Source organism: Sinocyclocheilus rhinocerous, unplaced genomic scaffold, assembly GCF_001515625.1.
Source record: "Sinocyclocheilus rhinocerous isolate Xijiao unplaced genomic scaffold, SAMN03320098_v1.1 scaffold397, whole genome shotgun sequence".
Classification (NCBI taxonomy): domain Eukaryota; kingdom Metazoa; phylum Chordata; class Actinopteri; order Cypriniformes; family Cyprinidae; genus Sinocyclocheilus; species Sinocyclocheilus rhinocerous.
Genome location: NW_015663491.1, coordinates 1,008,179 through 1,023,213, shown reverse-complemented (window position 1 = coordinate 1,023,213; position 15,035 = coordinate 1,008,179). Strand labels below are relative to the sequence as shown.

Below are 15,035 nucleotides of genomic sequence, written 5' to 3'. Positions count from 1 at the left end.
TGCGTGTGCGGCCAACTGAAAGCGCTGCCAGACTGCAGCTCACTGCACAGAACAGACGCCGATCTTCCAACTGAACCATAGCTAAGGTTTATCCAAAAAAGTCGCTAGGTTTGTCAGTATGAATATTCTATGGAAAAAAAAGCGCTAAAAGGGTCTGAAAGTTGCTAAATCTAGTGCAGAAGTCGCGCTCGTGTGTGTGAGACGCGGGTAGTATGGGTAACCATACTTGGCCACATGTCACGTCACACTTTATAAAAAAAAAAGAAAAAAGGAGTAGTATATTTTAATTTAATAAAATTGTAAAACATTAATTAAAATGTTAAAGTGTGATTATAGATATACATGAGGTGTACAGCTTTATTTTTTTAATTGTTTTTTACATTTATTTAAATTTTTTTCAGAAGGGAGACTTTAATACTTTAATTAAAATGGTTTCAAGTTTGTTGTAATAAAGGATTTGTTCACTCAAACAACACTAAAACCCTATATTATATATAAATATATAAACGTAACACATTTTTCTTAAATATATACATGCATGGGTGTGTGTTTATATATACATAAATATACACAGTAGACACACACATACTATGTAAACAAAAACTTATATTTTGGATGCAATTAATCGTGATTAATCGTTTGACAGCACTATTGAAAATAAATCAACTTTTTAGAATGGTTTCTGCAGAATCATGTGACTCTGAAGACTGGAGTAAAGACTGATGAAAATTCAGCTTCACAGAAATAAGTTATATTTTTAAATATATTAAAATAGAAAACTGTTATTTAAAATTGCAATAATATTTCACAATTTTACTGTTTTTTTTCTTCTGTATTTTTAAAAAATTAAAAAAAAAAAAAAAAAAAAAAGAATTTACTGATTCCAAACTTTTGAATGGCAATAGTTACAATAGTTGCAAGCAATAGTACAAGTAAATACTAAAATAAAGATGCAAATGAAATTAATAGGACAGTAAGTTTTTTGGCCCTGGGCCATTAGACAGTCCTTAATGCCGATCCCTGATTTGTGTCCCACTGAAGAAAGTTAGTTATAAAATTTGGAACAACATGAGTATGTCTGAAGGTAAACAGCTGGGAAATAAATCGCATGTTTATTTTGTTTATTATGTTTATTAGATCTGTGTGGCAGCAGCAATATACAGTAAATAAATCCACTGCTCTGTTGTCTCCTCTGAGGCTGGGACTCTAAACAGTGTTCTGTGCTCGTCTGTGCAGCCAAAGACAGAACAATTAGCATGTTTTGCTCAAACTTTCGCTATGGCATTAGAACTAATACACCGTTGTCGCTGGCGAAAACACAATAACCACCAAGGAAGCGAAATCAGACGCGCTCGTTTTCTCAGAAAAAGGCTTACCAAAACAAAGTTACTGGGTTAATCTTTCTCACGTTTTCTTGGTTCCAACGGGGACCTGATTATAGCACTTAAAACCTGGAAAAGTCAGATTTTCATGATATGTCACCTTTAAAGTAAGCTTTCACAAATTTATTTATTACATTTTTTTGCTGATCTGAAAAATTATCCGATCCGTGACTCAAAATCCATAATATGATCAGAACCGTGAGTTTTGTGATCCGTTGCACCACTAACATGAGAGAGAGTAAATAATGGCAGATTTTTCAGTTTTTCCTTTTAAGAGCAAATGAGTCTCTCGCTCTCTCTCTCTCTCTCTCTCTCTCTCTCTCTCTCTCTGCGTCCCGCAACAGTCTCTGTTGCTGGCTGCTGTGTGGCATGATTAGAACTCAAAACATGTTTGAACAAAACTGAGCTCCCACATAAATGGCACATCCTAATGCAAAACCAACACACAAAGGCACCCAGCAGCACTCGTTCTATGCCTGTGTGTTTTATTTGTTCTTGGCCTAGTTTGAGTTACAGGCAAAACATTTTTTAATCTGCTCAACAAGGACCCAAAACAGGAAGTGATGTTTTCATGTGCTGATTCGCTCGGAGATGGAGTGATTTATAGTTGCAGCTGTTCAAAGCTTGTCAGAGTTCAGTTTTTCAGTGTTGTTAGGGGTTGAAGCCTTGAAGGACTAATTAAGGATGGAAAGCTGATCTTGGATCAGATTAAATTTGTAAGGGAGAGTTGGTTAAGAAAGATGGGTCACTCATGTCATGTGGCCCATTATATACTACTGAAGAAGACCATTTTTGATCATTTTTAGCATTTAAAAGTACATTTTATACACTTATAGCATGTAAAATGTATTTTGTCAAGGCAAATTTATCCAAATCTAAAAACATTGGTGCCAGTAGGGCCTTTCGCACCGCGGGAACCTTTTCATAGTACCAGAACTAATTGTGGAACTACCCACTTTTTGGCGTTTTCGCACCGCCAGAACTGGGTGCGATTTTAGTACCGGACTGCCTTTTTCGAGAACCAAATTAGCTCCTACTCCAGAGCAGGGTCTAACCAGCACAACTGGTACTAATCGTGACGTAAGTAGACATTGATTGGCCAAACGCGGTCGAAAACGCCCTCACCCGCCATGATTTAAAACACCGTGTAAACATACTGTAAACATTGTGTCAACTTATTTCGCAAGTATGGAGAACAGCGATAGATGGACGGACGCTGAAGTGCAGGCACTTGTAGCAAATGTAGCACTGCCAGTTGTCGTTGGAGATTCTTAGTCCTCCTTTCCGTTCTTTCGATCGCTTTACGTATACGTCAGCTTTCCATGTCCATTATTGTGAAACCCGCGAGACACAACAAAAACACAGCTCCGATCACAGCGTCCTCCATCCTCCTGTTGTTAATGTTGTTCTTCTTTGTTTCTGTTGTTGAACACCGCGCACAAATGACGTAGCTGTCGACCGGCTTACGTCACTTCTTAGTACACACTGTCGGTGCGAACCCTTTAAATGGTACTGGGAAATAGTTCGCGCAAAATCGTCCCAGTACTTTAGTACTGTACATTTAGTTCTGGAACTAAAGCGGTGCGAAAGGCCCTAGTGTGTACACTACCATTCAGAAGTTTGGGGTCAGTAAGATAATGTTACAAAATATTATTTCAAATTTCAATATTATTATTTTTTTGTTTTAAACTTTCTACTCATCAAAAAATCCTGACAAAAAAGCGGTTTCCACAAAAATATTAAGCAGCACAACTGTGACATTGATAATAATTTCAACACTAAATCAGCATATTAGAATGATTTCTAAAGGATCATATAACACTGGAGTAATGATTGTGGAATATTTTGCTTTGCCATCACAAAAATAAGACATTTTAAAATATATTAAAATAGAGAACATTTGTTTTAATTTGCAATAATATTTCATAATACTACTGTTTTAACTGTATTTTTATCAAATTGAAAAAATCTTTAATACCTCGAGCCCAAACAAAGTATATAAAATATTGTAAATTAATTGGTAGAATATTAGTCTTCGTCTCCTTCTCATTTTTTTTAATAGCAGACATCCTGAAATATATTTAGGCATATTAATTTAACGTTCCCTTATTTCTCCCTGCCTAAAGGATGAAGTAAAATGTGGCACACTCACTCTCCCCTAACGACAGTATAAATAGTCTTTCATTTCTTTGCTCCTATTTAAAGAATCGTGAGAAACAAATGAAAGCCAGCGTATGAGCTTTTCTCATTTTTCATATTCTGGAAGCTGTTAAGAGATTTCACTTAATTCCTAAATAAATTTCAGTTTAGGATACTTTATGTAATCTTTTAGATGATATATTTATTTAGGTCACTCAGTCAATTCTGCATAGTTTTGTGGTTGTACTGAGCCATTCACACATGCCTGAAAACACAAATAATCACAGTTTTAATCATACAAACCATTTAACTTTTCATGGTCTTGGTAGTCATATGCAATACCACTTGCATCTTGACCTTTGACCTTTTATTGCATTTGATAGCATTTTTACTATGTTTGGCTCTTAACAGTGAATTGCAAATATCCTCCTTTGTGTTTTATACCAGGTGTATGCAGCGCCACCCTGCTGCACTCCAAATCTCTACGTGGACATAGAGACTGCTTTGAAAAGTACCATCTCATCGCCAACCAGAAGCTCTCCAGCGCCAAGGCCTCCCACAGCGCGTACGAGGGCGTGAAGCGGGCTCTGAGCCAGCGAATCAACCGCATTATACAGTACGCCCAGAACAGAGACTCCGTAACTGCTGAGACACCCGGGCGCTGGGGGGCCAAACAGATTCTGTGTCACACTCAGCTGGGCGGCAGGAAACTCGTGCCCCAGTCCGATGCCCAGGTTCCCCGTTACGCCCCACGATGGGCGGAAGAGGCGACGATGGCGGAGTCAGAGTATGGGAAAACCATGCTGGACTGTCACTCTGCCGAGGAGCTCGGTCTCGGCCTGCTGCAGGGATCACGCCAGGGACTGTGGGCTGGAGAGAGACACCACCTACGAGAACAGCAGAGAGACACAGCCAGACAGAGGAGACACAGTCGAGAAGAGCGTGAGTATTCATGCTATACATTAGCACTCAAAAGTGTGGGGTCAGTGTGTTGTTGTTTTTAAAGAAATGTAATGTTTTAATCATTAAAATGATTAAAAGTGACGGTAACGACACTAATGTTACAATAGATTTTTTTATTTCTAATAAATTCTGTTCTTCTTTCATCAAAGAATCCTGAAACTCAATCACAGTTTCTTCAAAAATATCAAGCAGCACAACTGTTTTTAACATTAATGATATTAAAAATGTTTCTTGAGCTCTAAATATTATATTAGAATGATTTCTGAAGGATCATGTGACACTGAAGACTGGAGTAATGGCTGCTAAAAATTCTGCTTTGCCATCACAGGAATAAATTACATTTTAAAATATATTCAAAGAGAAAACAGTTAAATTATTACACCTTAAATTGTAATAATATTTCACAATATTACTGTTTTTACTATATTTTTTATCAAATAAATGCAGCCTTGGTGAGCACAAGTGGCTTTGTTCAAAAACATTTAAGAAATCTTACTGACCCCAAACCTTGAATGGTATTATTTGCTTTGATTGTGTAGGTATTATAAATGACGCAGCATTTTGAATGTTTTTGGGCTCAGTTGAATTCCCACAGTAGCATCTTAGACAAAGTGAAGGACGGAAATCGATATCCTCACCATTAGGGTTTTATCTTTCGCTTTGTATCTCTGCATCTTTCCCGTCAATATAGTCCACAAAGCACCAATAAGAGGTTGAGGTCAATCTAGACTTTGATTTCTCTCACCGTTCTTCAATGTCTGTCTCCTTATCTCACCCAATGAAATGGCTTCTGTTAAAAACCGATATGTCATCAGGGTCACACCATGTGCTGTTCTGAGAAGAATGCGTCTCAAGGACTGTTATGAAGGCATCTGCTTTCAGCTGTGAAAGGAGATGTGTTTGTCAGTTTTCACTTCATTGAAAAGTGACAGTGTTTGTTTGTCTTTCTCTTTCAGTGGTGAGGATGAGTGTGGAGGAGCTTCGCCAGCTGAACGAGCAGCTACTGCTACAGATACAAAGTGAGTCTCATCTTTAAACTTAAAGGGATATTTCACCCAAAAATAAGAAAAATATGACCGTTTTCCGTTTTAGGTGAACTACTCCTTTGAACCCAAACAGATTCTGGGGCGAAGAGTCACTCGATATTAATAATAAATGAAACTGATGTGTGTTCTTTTGTTTTTGTTATATACCATATTTCCTCTGCCAAATTTGGAATATCACAACCAAAAATTATGTGGTAGATAAATTATTAATCTCATTAAAGCTACAGAAAAGCTTTCTGCTGGCCCAGTTTGTACTTACCCTGCCAACATTTTATTTGGGCCCCCAACACATGAATAAGTTAATTTTAAACTAATTTTAATATTTAGCTTCATTTCATTATTTACATTTAAATTTCAGCGTTTACATTTACTTTTCAATATTTATTTGCATTTATGTTTTATGTATACATTTTTTTATTTACTTATAAACGTCCTTATTTATTTCATAATTTGTTTATTTGTCTCGTGTTTTTACAGTATTTTACCATTTTTATTTCAGTTTACATTACATTTTTCATTTTGTTGTTTTCTTATTTTATAAATTAAATTATTTAATTTAATATAAATTAATAAAAATATTACATTTTAAATCTTAGGTGTTTTTTGTTGTTGTTGTTGTTTTTTTAGTTATTTAACATTTTCCTCACAAAGATCATTTTCAGTAATTTTATACAAGATATTCCATATATTCATTAACACTTTTTCTGGAAAATAAGGGCCTACATAGTGAATGATGTGTAATTTTCATCCCATTCTTACTGATGCCAACAAGTCTTGTAACTTCAATAAAACCTCGGTCCATATCAGCCAGTTTAAAAAGACTCTTTGCAACCAAATGTCACAGAAAACCAAATGTTTACGTTTGTGAGGCATGAAAGTGCATGTACATTATCAAAATGTAAGATATAGGGCAAGCAACAGATCTACTCTTTGGCCAGCTGGCCATCCTTATGTTGAGCCCCGCTTATGCATATTTCACGTTTCTTATGTAGGTTTATCATTATTCTTGTGTACTAACGCGCAGACTCTGTGTTTGTCCCTCAGAAGTGTTTGAGGAGCTGTCCGTAGCTGTGCAGGAGAAGGACTCTCTTTCTTCAGAGCTTCATGTACGGCACATAGCCATCGAGCAGCTCTTTAAAAACTGCGCCAAGCTGCCGTGGCTCCAGATCGGGCGAGCAGGGGTCAAAGCTGGCAACAACCCAGTGGAATGAGTGCTTTTTAGGGAAAGACCAGAAAGAAAGCTCGGCTTCAAGCAGACTCTCATGGAAGCTCAAGCGGACCGGAAACGCACAACGCTGTGCTAACGAGGTTAAAGTCGCCTCGCTCTAAAAGGTGGCGTCTGAATTTTCAGCAAAAACTGGACTTTGAAAGCGAAAGTGTCCAAAAGTGTTTCTATGCAGAATGAGGTGGTTTTAAAACCTTACTCGTTTAAATTTTTTCGTGGTTCCATTCATATACGTTCGTGGTTCCATTCATATACGTCTTCATATCACTGTTTACACTCTACACTTGATCATGTTGGGTGGTTGATAGCCTTGGATGAGTCTGACAGTGTTCCTCCTGCACGTTCAGGCTTGCTGATTGGTTGTGGTGTTGCTGTGGTAACTGTTGCTTAGTTAACAGTTTTCCCCTCCCTCTGCTCATTGCAGTGGAACTTGTTAATGACGGTAGTTGTTCCATTACTCTAAGCAGGCATATTTCTCCTGTTGTGCTGAAGTTCAGCATAAGCGCTTTAGTGGAAGTTTACATTTCTTTTGTTATTGCACTCTTAAAACTGTTCTGACATTTCATAGGTGCTTTTTCCCCCATCACAACATTTCACGGGTTATGATTAAGAATGGACGTGAACGTTTCAGCTGGTATAGATTGGTCTTTCACAAATGTTAAGCACAGGCCTAACTTTGATTTAGGCTTAACTCGGTGCTGGGATTAATATTGGAGAGATGGGAATGCTCAACCAAAGCCTTTTGTTACCTCGTGGTAACTATTCAGTATTTATTTTGTTAGGACAATTATTTGCTTGTTACAAATATTTCAAAGTAAATTAGTTTTTGTAATGTGTGGTTTTCTTTTCTGTAGTGTGTAGAGGTTGTTTTCTTGTGCTGTTATAGTATGGTTTCTTGTATTTAGGGTCCGTGCATAAATTGAAAAGTGCAAAGTGAGCCTTTACCCAGCTGCCTTGATTTCAGAACAGACTGTGTTGCCATCTGGTGGACATTCAGAGAATCCTGTCCACCTGCTGCCCTGATGTGTGCATGGTTAAGTGTCTATTATTATGGTTCTACGAAGTCTATTACAGTATCTCTAGAATCTTTAAAAAAAAAATGTTTTAAGAAATCAGCTAAGAATTCTCAATTCTGTTCTCTTTGTAAGAGAGACATATTCGACTGACCCCTCTGGGGTTTCTAAGAGTATTTTATTTTGTATGAGTGTATTTTGTCATTCTGGTTATGCTCCGAGGTCAAGTCAGCAAACTAGAAATAATGGTTAAATTCTGGAAAAGAAGCAATATGTGTCTGACGTTCTTGTAAAACGTTTAAATTTTTCGTTTATGGTTCATTCTGTGATTTGACATACAGGAGGTTGGAGTTACTGAAATAATGAAGCACACTGCTGTGGAAATACTGAATGAACTACATGAGTTGAATGAGTTTCATGTTTGTCTCGACTGTGTTGCAGATGTAGGCCATGTGTTAAAATGTTAACTTGATTATACTGGTGTCATTGATGTCTTATTCTTTTTCTCTTATGTTTATTCGTTGCTTGTCTTATTATTTTCCTTTTTACATTTAAAAAAAAAATTTTTTTTATTGTGTTGTGACATTCAAGTGGTTTATGCAATACTGTTTGTTAGTGGATCTTCCCATCAGTTTAGAAGATTTCTGGATGCTTTTGTTTGGAGTGATGTGTACATTTTCTTTTTAGGGAATGAATTAATAAAAATATTTTTCTTAAAACTCTGTGTGATTCTTTTCATTTACTGGTTCGTTTTGAACTGATTATCTCATCCTAAAGCAAAAAATAAAAACAAATAATTGCTCTTGTCAGCATTATAAATGACTTGCTGAAAAACTGGAAAGATAAAAGGGTTACACTTTAATTTAAAGTGACATTGTGGCAGTGTAATTACACTTTTTTTATTGTGTTGTGACATTCAAGTGGTTTATGCAATACTGTTTGTTAGTGGATCTACCCATCAGTTTAGAAGATTTCTGGATGCTTTTGTTTGGAGTGATGTGTACATTTTCTTTTTAGGGAATGAATTAATAAAAATATTTTTCTTAAAACTCTGTGATTCTTTTCATTTACTGGTTCGTTTTGAACTGATTATCTCATCCTAAAGCAAAAAAATAAAAACAAATAATTGCTCTTGTCAGCATTATAAATGACTTGCTGAAAAACTGGAAAGATAAAAGGGTTACACTTTAATTTAAAGTGACATTGTGGCAGTGTAATTACACATTTATGTACTTACTATAAGGTTACCTTTAGTGTTCGGGTTTGGTTTAGGATTGGTTGTAATTATGCATAATTTACTGTTAAGTACTAGTAACTGTCACCTTAAAAAAATTTTACTGTATCAATACAAGTGGTCCTAATCAAAATATATACACGAATACATTGCAAAATAATTTGGTTTAAACTAGAACATAAGAGGTTGCCTTTATTGTATTTCTAGACCCTTTCTGACCTGAAAATTCATTCTCCACTAAAAATCTTCTCTTGCTTCCTAGTCTCTGATGATAATCATACTTTTTTGTCTTTATGCTTCCTATTTCTATTTGTATTCAATTTATATTCCTATTTGGTAACTTCCAGTAAATTATACAAAGGAAACATTGTCAAGATTATACCCACCTGTAAAAAAAAAATAATATTAATAAAATTATTGATATTAATTATAACGTATTATTTATTGTAGATAATTTAAATTGATTTGCTGATTTATTTCTAAGATAAACACTGCAGTTTACCATATTTTTTACTGTAAAAACATTTGTTACTGATCCCCCACAAAAAGTTTGTCATTTTGTTTTGTTAACATTGGTGGCTAAAACCAAGTTGCCACAGATTAAATGTAGTAACAATATCTGAAGTAACTACGGTATTTTGGTGAAACTATGGCTAGCATAGTGATTTTTTGGAGATTTGCATCGTGCGATATATCATTACGAAAAATGTCGTTTTTGAGCGGCTCCGCGTCGCAGATCTTTGGTTCCGCCTCCAGCACGCGCGCACACCGGAAGTTTGGATTTTGTTGTTACACTGGAACAAAATGGCTGCTGTGAGTTTTTTTCATTGAAGGCACTGGAACATTTATTCCGCTTCTTGCTTTGGATTTCCTGCCTGTGGTGATGCAACTCGATTGGCAAGTCGGTTTTGATGTTTGTCGCTATTGCCACGTTCTGCCCCGCTCTGTCAGTCGGTCGTGTTTTGTGGATTTGTGCATTTGAAGTGAGCTGTTAGCTGTGGTTAGCCAGCCTGTCGTTTGCTGGAGCTGCAGTGCTGAAGTTTGCCTTCTTCTGCTGGGAACATATTCCTTCGCATTTCATGAATGCATGCTGTTCATTGCTATTGCATCCTTTAACACATACTTTGTCATCATCGTGTTGAAGTTCGCCACATTTGTTTGCCAGATGTTGTGAGTGCATACACCCACAGATGCATAACAGTCTTAATGAGCTGAGTTCATGTCTCATACTTTGTGTATTCGCATTCACACACTTGTCGTTGGGTGTCTGGGTTTGAGTTTTGAATGGAAACTGTCAGCTGACAGGTGGTAGTGTGTTTCTGAACTCTCTCTCTCTGATCTTAGGGCTTGAATGGTGTGTTTGTGGAGGTGACAGTGCTGGTGTAACACAACATCGCCTCCTGTCACGCAGCAACCACAATGGTAAGAACTACAGATTTGATTCAATGATGCATTTTTAACAGGATTGGATTTTATTTAACATTATGTGACGGATTTGATCATATTTGACTTGTACAAGAGATTATCTAATGCATTTTCATTTATGTTTCTTCCACAGCAACAAGTCTTAGAATATGCATTGGATCGGGCTGAGGTATTTGTTCGAACTTATTTCTGTTTTCATTTAAGCTGTACTTTTTTTTTATTGTACATAGTGGTGTTTATTTGTGTCTATTATAAGCACTGTTATTTTACTGCTGCAGTTTTATAAATGCAAACTGAGAAATCACTGTGGAGAAGAATAGCTGTGTGTGTATATTCTATTACTGTTCAATAACATTGTTATTTCTTGTTTAGTACATTGTTGAAAGTGCTCGTCAGCGACCGGCGAAGAGACGAGTATCCTCGAGTGGAAGGAAATCCTTATATCAGAAACTTTATGAATTGTACATTGAAGAGTGTGAAAAAGAACCAGAGTTGAAGGTATTTTTTTTAGCTGCTGTAACATAAAAAATGAAGTAGCATTCACAGCCATTCTTCATGAAACAAGACATTAAGTTGGGTGGGATTTTATAAGTCTATCAAATCATGTTTTATTAATATTGTATTGTGTGTATTTATTCTCCGTTCTGCCCTCTTTCTGTAGAAACTGAGGAGAAATGTGAATCTACTAGAGAAGCTGGTCTCACAGGAGTCAGTCTCATGTCTGGTGGTCAACCTGTACCCTGGAAATGAAGGATACTCACTTATGCTTAGAGGAAAAAATGGATCTGGTACTGTCTGCTTTTTATTAGTTTTTATGGTTAAATCAGCTGAGCTTTTCATGTTGCATGTTAATGAACTCGTCCCAACCTATAAGATTCAGAAACAATCCGACTTCGCTATGAAGAAACAGAGTTACTGGAGTACCTGGATGCTGAGGAGCTGCCGCCCATCCTTGTAGACCTTCTAGAAAAATCACAGGTTAGTGGCATGTACATTTTTTTATGCGTAGTCTCTTAATGTTTTTTTTTTTTCTTTTCTTTTTTTTTTCCCATTTCATTATTTTTCTAATGTCTGCTATTCATGACATTTTATATATATATATTTTTTTTACATTAACATATTCAAATATTTAAATTGTATTATATATAAACACAGCCTGCCCTAAATCATGTTCAGAACAACAGTGTTATTGTTAACTGAAACTAAAACTGTTATTAAATTGTTTTCGGTAAAGCTGAAATAAAATATATAGCCTATACTTAACCGAAAATGTGAAATGTTCAATTCCTAAAACTAAAAAAATATGTCTTAAATAAAATAAAGCTACTTAGGAATACAAAAAATAATGACAAAACCACATAGCAAATAGCTAAAACTAAAATTAACTGAAAATATAAAAATAAAAGCTAATTCAAAATGTTAGTAAGCACAGTATAAAACATAAATAATACTGGTTCAGAATTGATTCTAGATGTGATTTTAATTTAATTAACCTACATGTTTCTTTAATTCCAGTCAGAATAGTTTTATAGCACTCTGACGAACTGATGCATAAACCACCAGCTTAGATTTATTTCCCGCTTCTGTTCTGTCAGGTGAACATATTCCACTGTGGCTGTGTCATAGCTGAGGTCAGGGACTACCGACAGTCTGGAAATGCAAAGATGCCCACCTACCAGAGCCGGCACATCCTGCTGAGACCCACTATGCAGGTCAGTAACAAACCTGGTCTGTGACCAGCAGTCCCTGTTCTGTATTTTTTTCTATAGTATCTTTAAGTCATCTATTTTCTCCACACCAGACCCTGATCTGTGATGTTCATGCTATGACAAGTGATCACCACAAGTGGACACAGGTGAGGTTAACATTCAAAACTTTGAGGTCAGTAAGATTATTTTAATGTTTTTGACAGAAGTCTCTTATGCACATCAAGGCTGCAAGTATTGGATCAAAAATACAGTAAAACCCGTAATATTGTGACACACTGTTACAATTTAAAATAACTTTTCTGTTTTAATATATTTGTAAAATGTACATTTTTCCTGTGATGTCAAAGCTGAATTTTCAGCATCATTACTCCAGTCTTCACTGTCACATGATCCTTCAGAAATTACTCTAATATGCTGCTTTGCTGCTCAAGAATTTTTTTTTATTATTATCAGTGTTGAAAATGTTACCTGCCCTATATCAAATTTCAGTTATTGTTTACTAAAAATAATATGAAATCATTTTTGTTAATTGAAATAAAACTGAATTAAAATATCAATATTAGATGAAACTGTAAGAGAAAGAAATGTTGCCTTGGCAGCTAACTAAGTTGAAATACTAAAATTACTAAAACTGAAATAAAATAAATGAAAGCTCAAAAGATAAAAATAATAAAAAAGAAAAGAATATAAATTTATAAAGCATATAGCAAAACTTGATAACTTATTATCAATGTTGAAAACAGTTGTATCCTCCTTAATATTTTTGTGGATACTGGGATACATTTCAGGAAGTTCAAAAAACAGCATTTATTTGAAATATAAATCTCTTTTTTTTTTTACACATATAAATGTCTTTACTGTCACTTTTGATCAATTTAATGCATCTTTGCTGAATAAAATATTAGTTTAATTTTTTAAAAATCGTACTGACCTTAAACTTTTGATAAGTACCGTAGATTGGTAAAGAGCATTAAAGTGACAGATTCACAGCACAGTGTGAAGGATGGAGGATGCATTGATTCTCGTGTGGTTTGAATGTGTAGGACGATAAACTTCAGCTGGAGAGTCAGTTGATTCTGGCCACAGCGGAGCCACTGTGTCTGGACCCCTCCATCTCTGTCAGCTGCACCACCAACCGTCTGCTCTACAACAAACAGAAGATGAGCACACGATCCATGAAACGGTAATGCACTTTAGGTTGTGTTTGGCTTCATACGCTCGATCATCAGTTGTCTTTAAACCAAAAGTGCACAATCAGACTGTCTATGATGAGTTCCTGTCGTCTGCTGCTCAGTGTGTTGTGTGATTGTTTGTGACTGCAAACATTTTGCATCCAAGATATTGCTTAAACCCACAGAGCTTATGTACATGTGCGCAGTGTAGATCTTTTATCTGTGCTTAGTCACCATCTGTGAACTGAGAAGCCGCTGCTGTTATGATCTCTCATTGTATTGTTGAGACTAAAGAAATGTGAGTGGGTTTTGCTCTATGCAGCTAACAAAAAATAGTTAAGTTGAAGATCTTTTGCCTGTTAAAGTCGAGTGCAAGAATCTGATTATTTCATGTGGTTTATCAAAGTTAAAGGCTTCAAAATGTTGTATTTGATACAGAGATATCCTGAAATTCAACAGCAGATGATCGAATCCATCATATATCAGCTATCCATCGTTCCACGCTGATAGATGTCATGTTTCTCCTCTCTGCAGGTGTTTTAGGAGGCATTCTCAAGCAGCTCTGAACAGACAGCAGGAGATGATGAGCCACTGCCCTGCACTGCCACAGCTCCGACTCCTGGACTACCTGCAGAGGAGGAAAGAGAGGAAACCTGCTCCTTCCATAGACCTTAAGATCTCCAAAGCTGGAAATGTGAGTCACAGACACAATTTGCAGACCTGTTTTACTTTCTCTGATTTTGGGTAAATGGATTTAAACATGGTAATATATGTGAAACGTACAGTACATCATTGTTCAAAAGTTTGGGGTCAGGAAGATAAGATCACGGTTTCCACAAAAATATTAAACCGCACAACTGTTTTCAATGTTGTTGATAATAATAAGAAATGTTTCTTGAGCAGCAAATCGGCATATTAGAATGAATTTTGAAGGATCACATGACACTGAAGACTGGCATAGTGTAGAAGACTGCTGAACATTCAGCTTTACGATCACAGGAATAAATTACTACTTTTTTTTCATATTTATTTTTGGCATTTTATTATGACAGGACAGATCAGACATGACAGGAAGCAAAGAGGGAGGGGATCGGGAAAGGTCCTCGAGTCGGGACTCGGGATGCCCGCAGCACAATGGAGCCAAATTACATTTTAAATTATATTAAAATAGAAAACAATTATTTAAAATGTATTTTAATTTTAAATTGTAGTATAACTAGGGTTGGGCGATGTCTACCAAATTGGCATCGGACGATGTGTACAGTGAAACAGCTGCTCAATGTGAAAGCCCGCACGTGATGGAGATTTACCGCTGATTACAGAACCGGCTTTACTGACAAGATGCGCATTAAATATCGCATGCAATTTATTGTGCAGCCCTACTAAAAAGCGATCGCTCATTCAGAAGCAGTTTCAATGCCAGGTATAATAGCGAAACTAGGGTTGGGCGATGTCTACCAAATTGGCATCGGACGATGTGTACAGTGAAACATCGCGATGGACGATGACGGTTGATGGCGGTTATAGGGTGTGCCCAAAGCGTGAATCCGTATTTAGAAAGGCATGGAAAAACAAACGGAAAACAAATAACGATTGCTAATGCTAATGGTTGACTGTTACATTACAGTACATAAAATTCCACTTACCACATAAACACAGTAAGGGGAGATGACTGAGGACGATGGCGAATGATTTGCAGATCCTGAGCACCACTGACAAACATATAA

The 15,035-nt window shown here is 36.3% G+C and overlaps 2 protein-coding genes across 8 annotated transcripts in view; both read left to right on the top strand.

Annotated features, from left to right (window-relative positions):
• LOC107728860 (protein EURL homolog) overlaps nucleotides 1–8,444 on the top strand; it is a 30,840-nt gene extending 22,396 nt beyond the window's left edge. For all 4 annotated transcript variants that reach the window (XM_016539153.1, XM_016539155.1, XM_016539154.1 and 1 more), the window contains 3 exons: nucleotides 3,969–4,463; nucleotides 5,441–5,503; nucleotides 6,575–8,444. In XM_016539153.1, the coding sequence (XP_016394639.1) occupies nucleotides 3,969–4,463; nucleotides 5,441–5,503; nucleotides 6,575–6,741 (725 nt within the window). In that variant the 3' untranslated portion in view covers nucleotides 6,742–8,444. The remainder of the gene's footprint in view (nucleotides 1–3,968; nucleotides 4,464–5,440; nucleotides 5,504–6,574) is intronic.
• Nucleotides 8,445–9,740: 1,296 nt separating this feature from the next.
• LOC107728858 (transcription factor SPT20 homolog) overlaps nucleotides 9,741–15,035 on the top strand; it is a 15,159-nt gene continuing 9,864 nt past the window's right edge. For 3 of the 4 annotated variants that reach the window (XM_016539150.1, XM_016539149.1, XM_016539147.1), the window contains exons 1-10: nucleotides 9,741–9,815; nucleotides 10,347–10,424; nucleotides 10,561–10,596; nucleotides 10,800–10,925; nucleotides 11,089–11,215; nucleotides 11,302–11,405; nucleotides 12,023–12,139; nucleotides 12,229–12,282; nucleotides 13,180–13,319; nucleotides 13,843–14,002. In XM_016539150.1, coding sequence (XP_016394636.1) covers nucleotides 10,422–10,424; nucleotides 10,561–10,596; nucleotides 10,800–10,925; nucleotides 11,089–11,215; nucleotides 11,302–11,405; nucleotides 12,023–12,139; nucleotides 12,229–12,282; nucleotides 13,180–13,319; nucleotides 13,843–14,002 — 867 coding nt within the window. In that variant the 5' untranslated portion in view covers nucleotides 9,741–9,815; nucleotides 10,347–10,421. Of the gene's footprint in view, nucleotides 9,816–9,939; nucleotides 10,173–10,346; nucleotides 10,425–10,560; nucleotides 10,597–10,799; nucleotides 10,926–11,088; nucleotides 11,216–11,301; nucleotides 11,406–12,022; nucleotides 12,140–12,228; nucleotides 12,283–13,179; nucleotides 13,320–13,842; nucleotides 14,003–15,035 lie in introns of those variants that run through there. The other variant, XM_016539148.1, reaches the window with a different exon arrangement.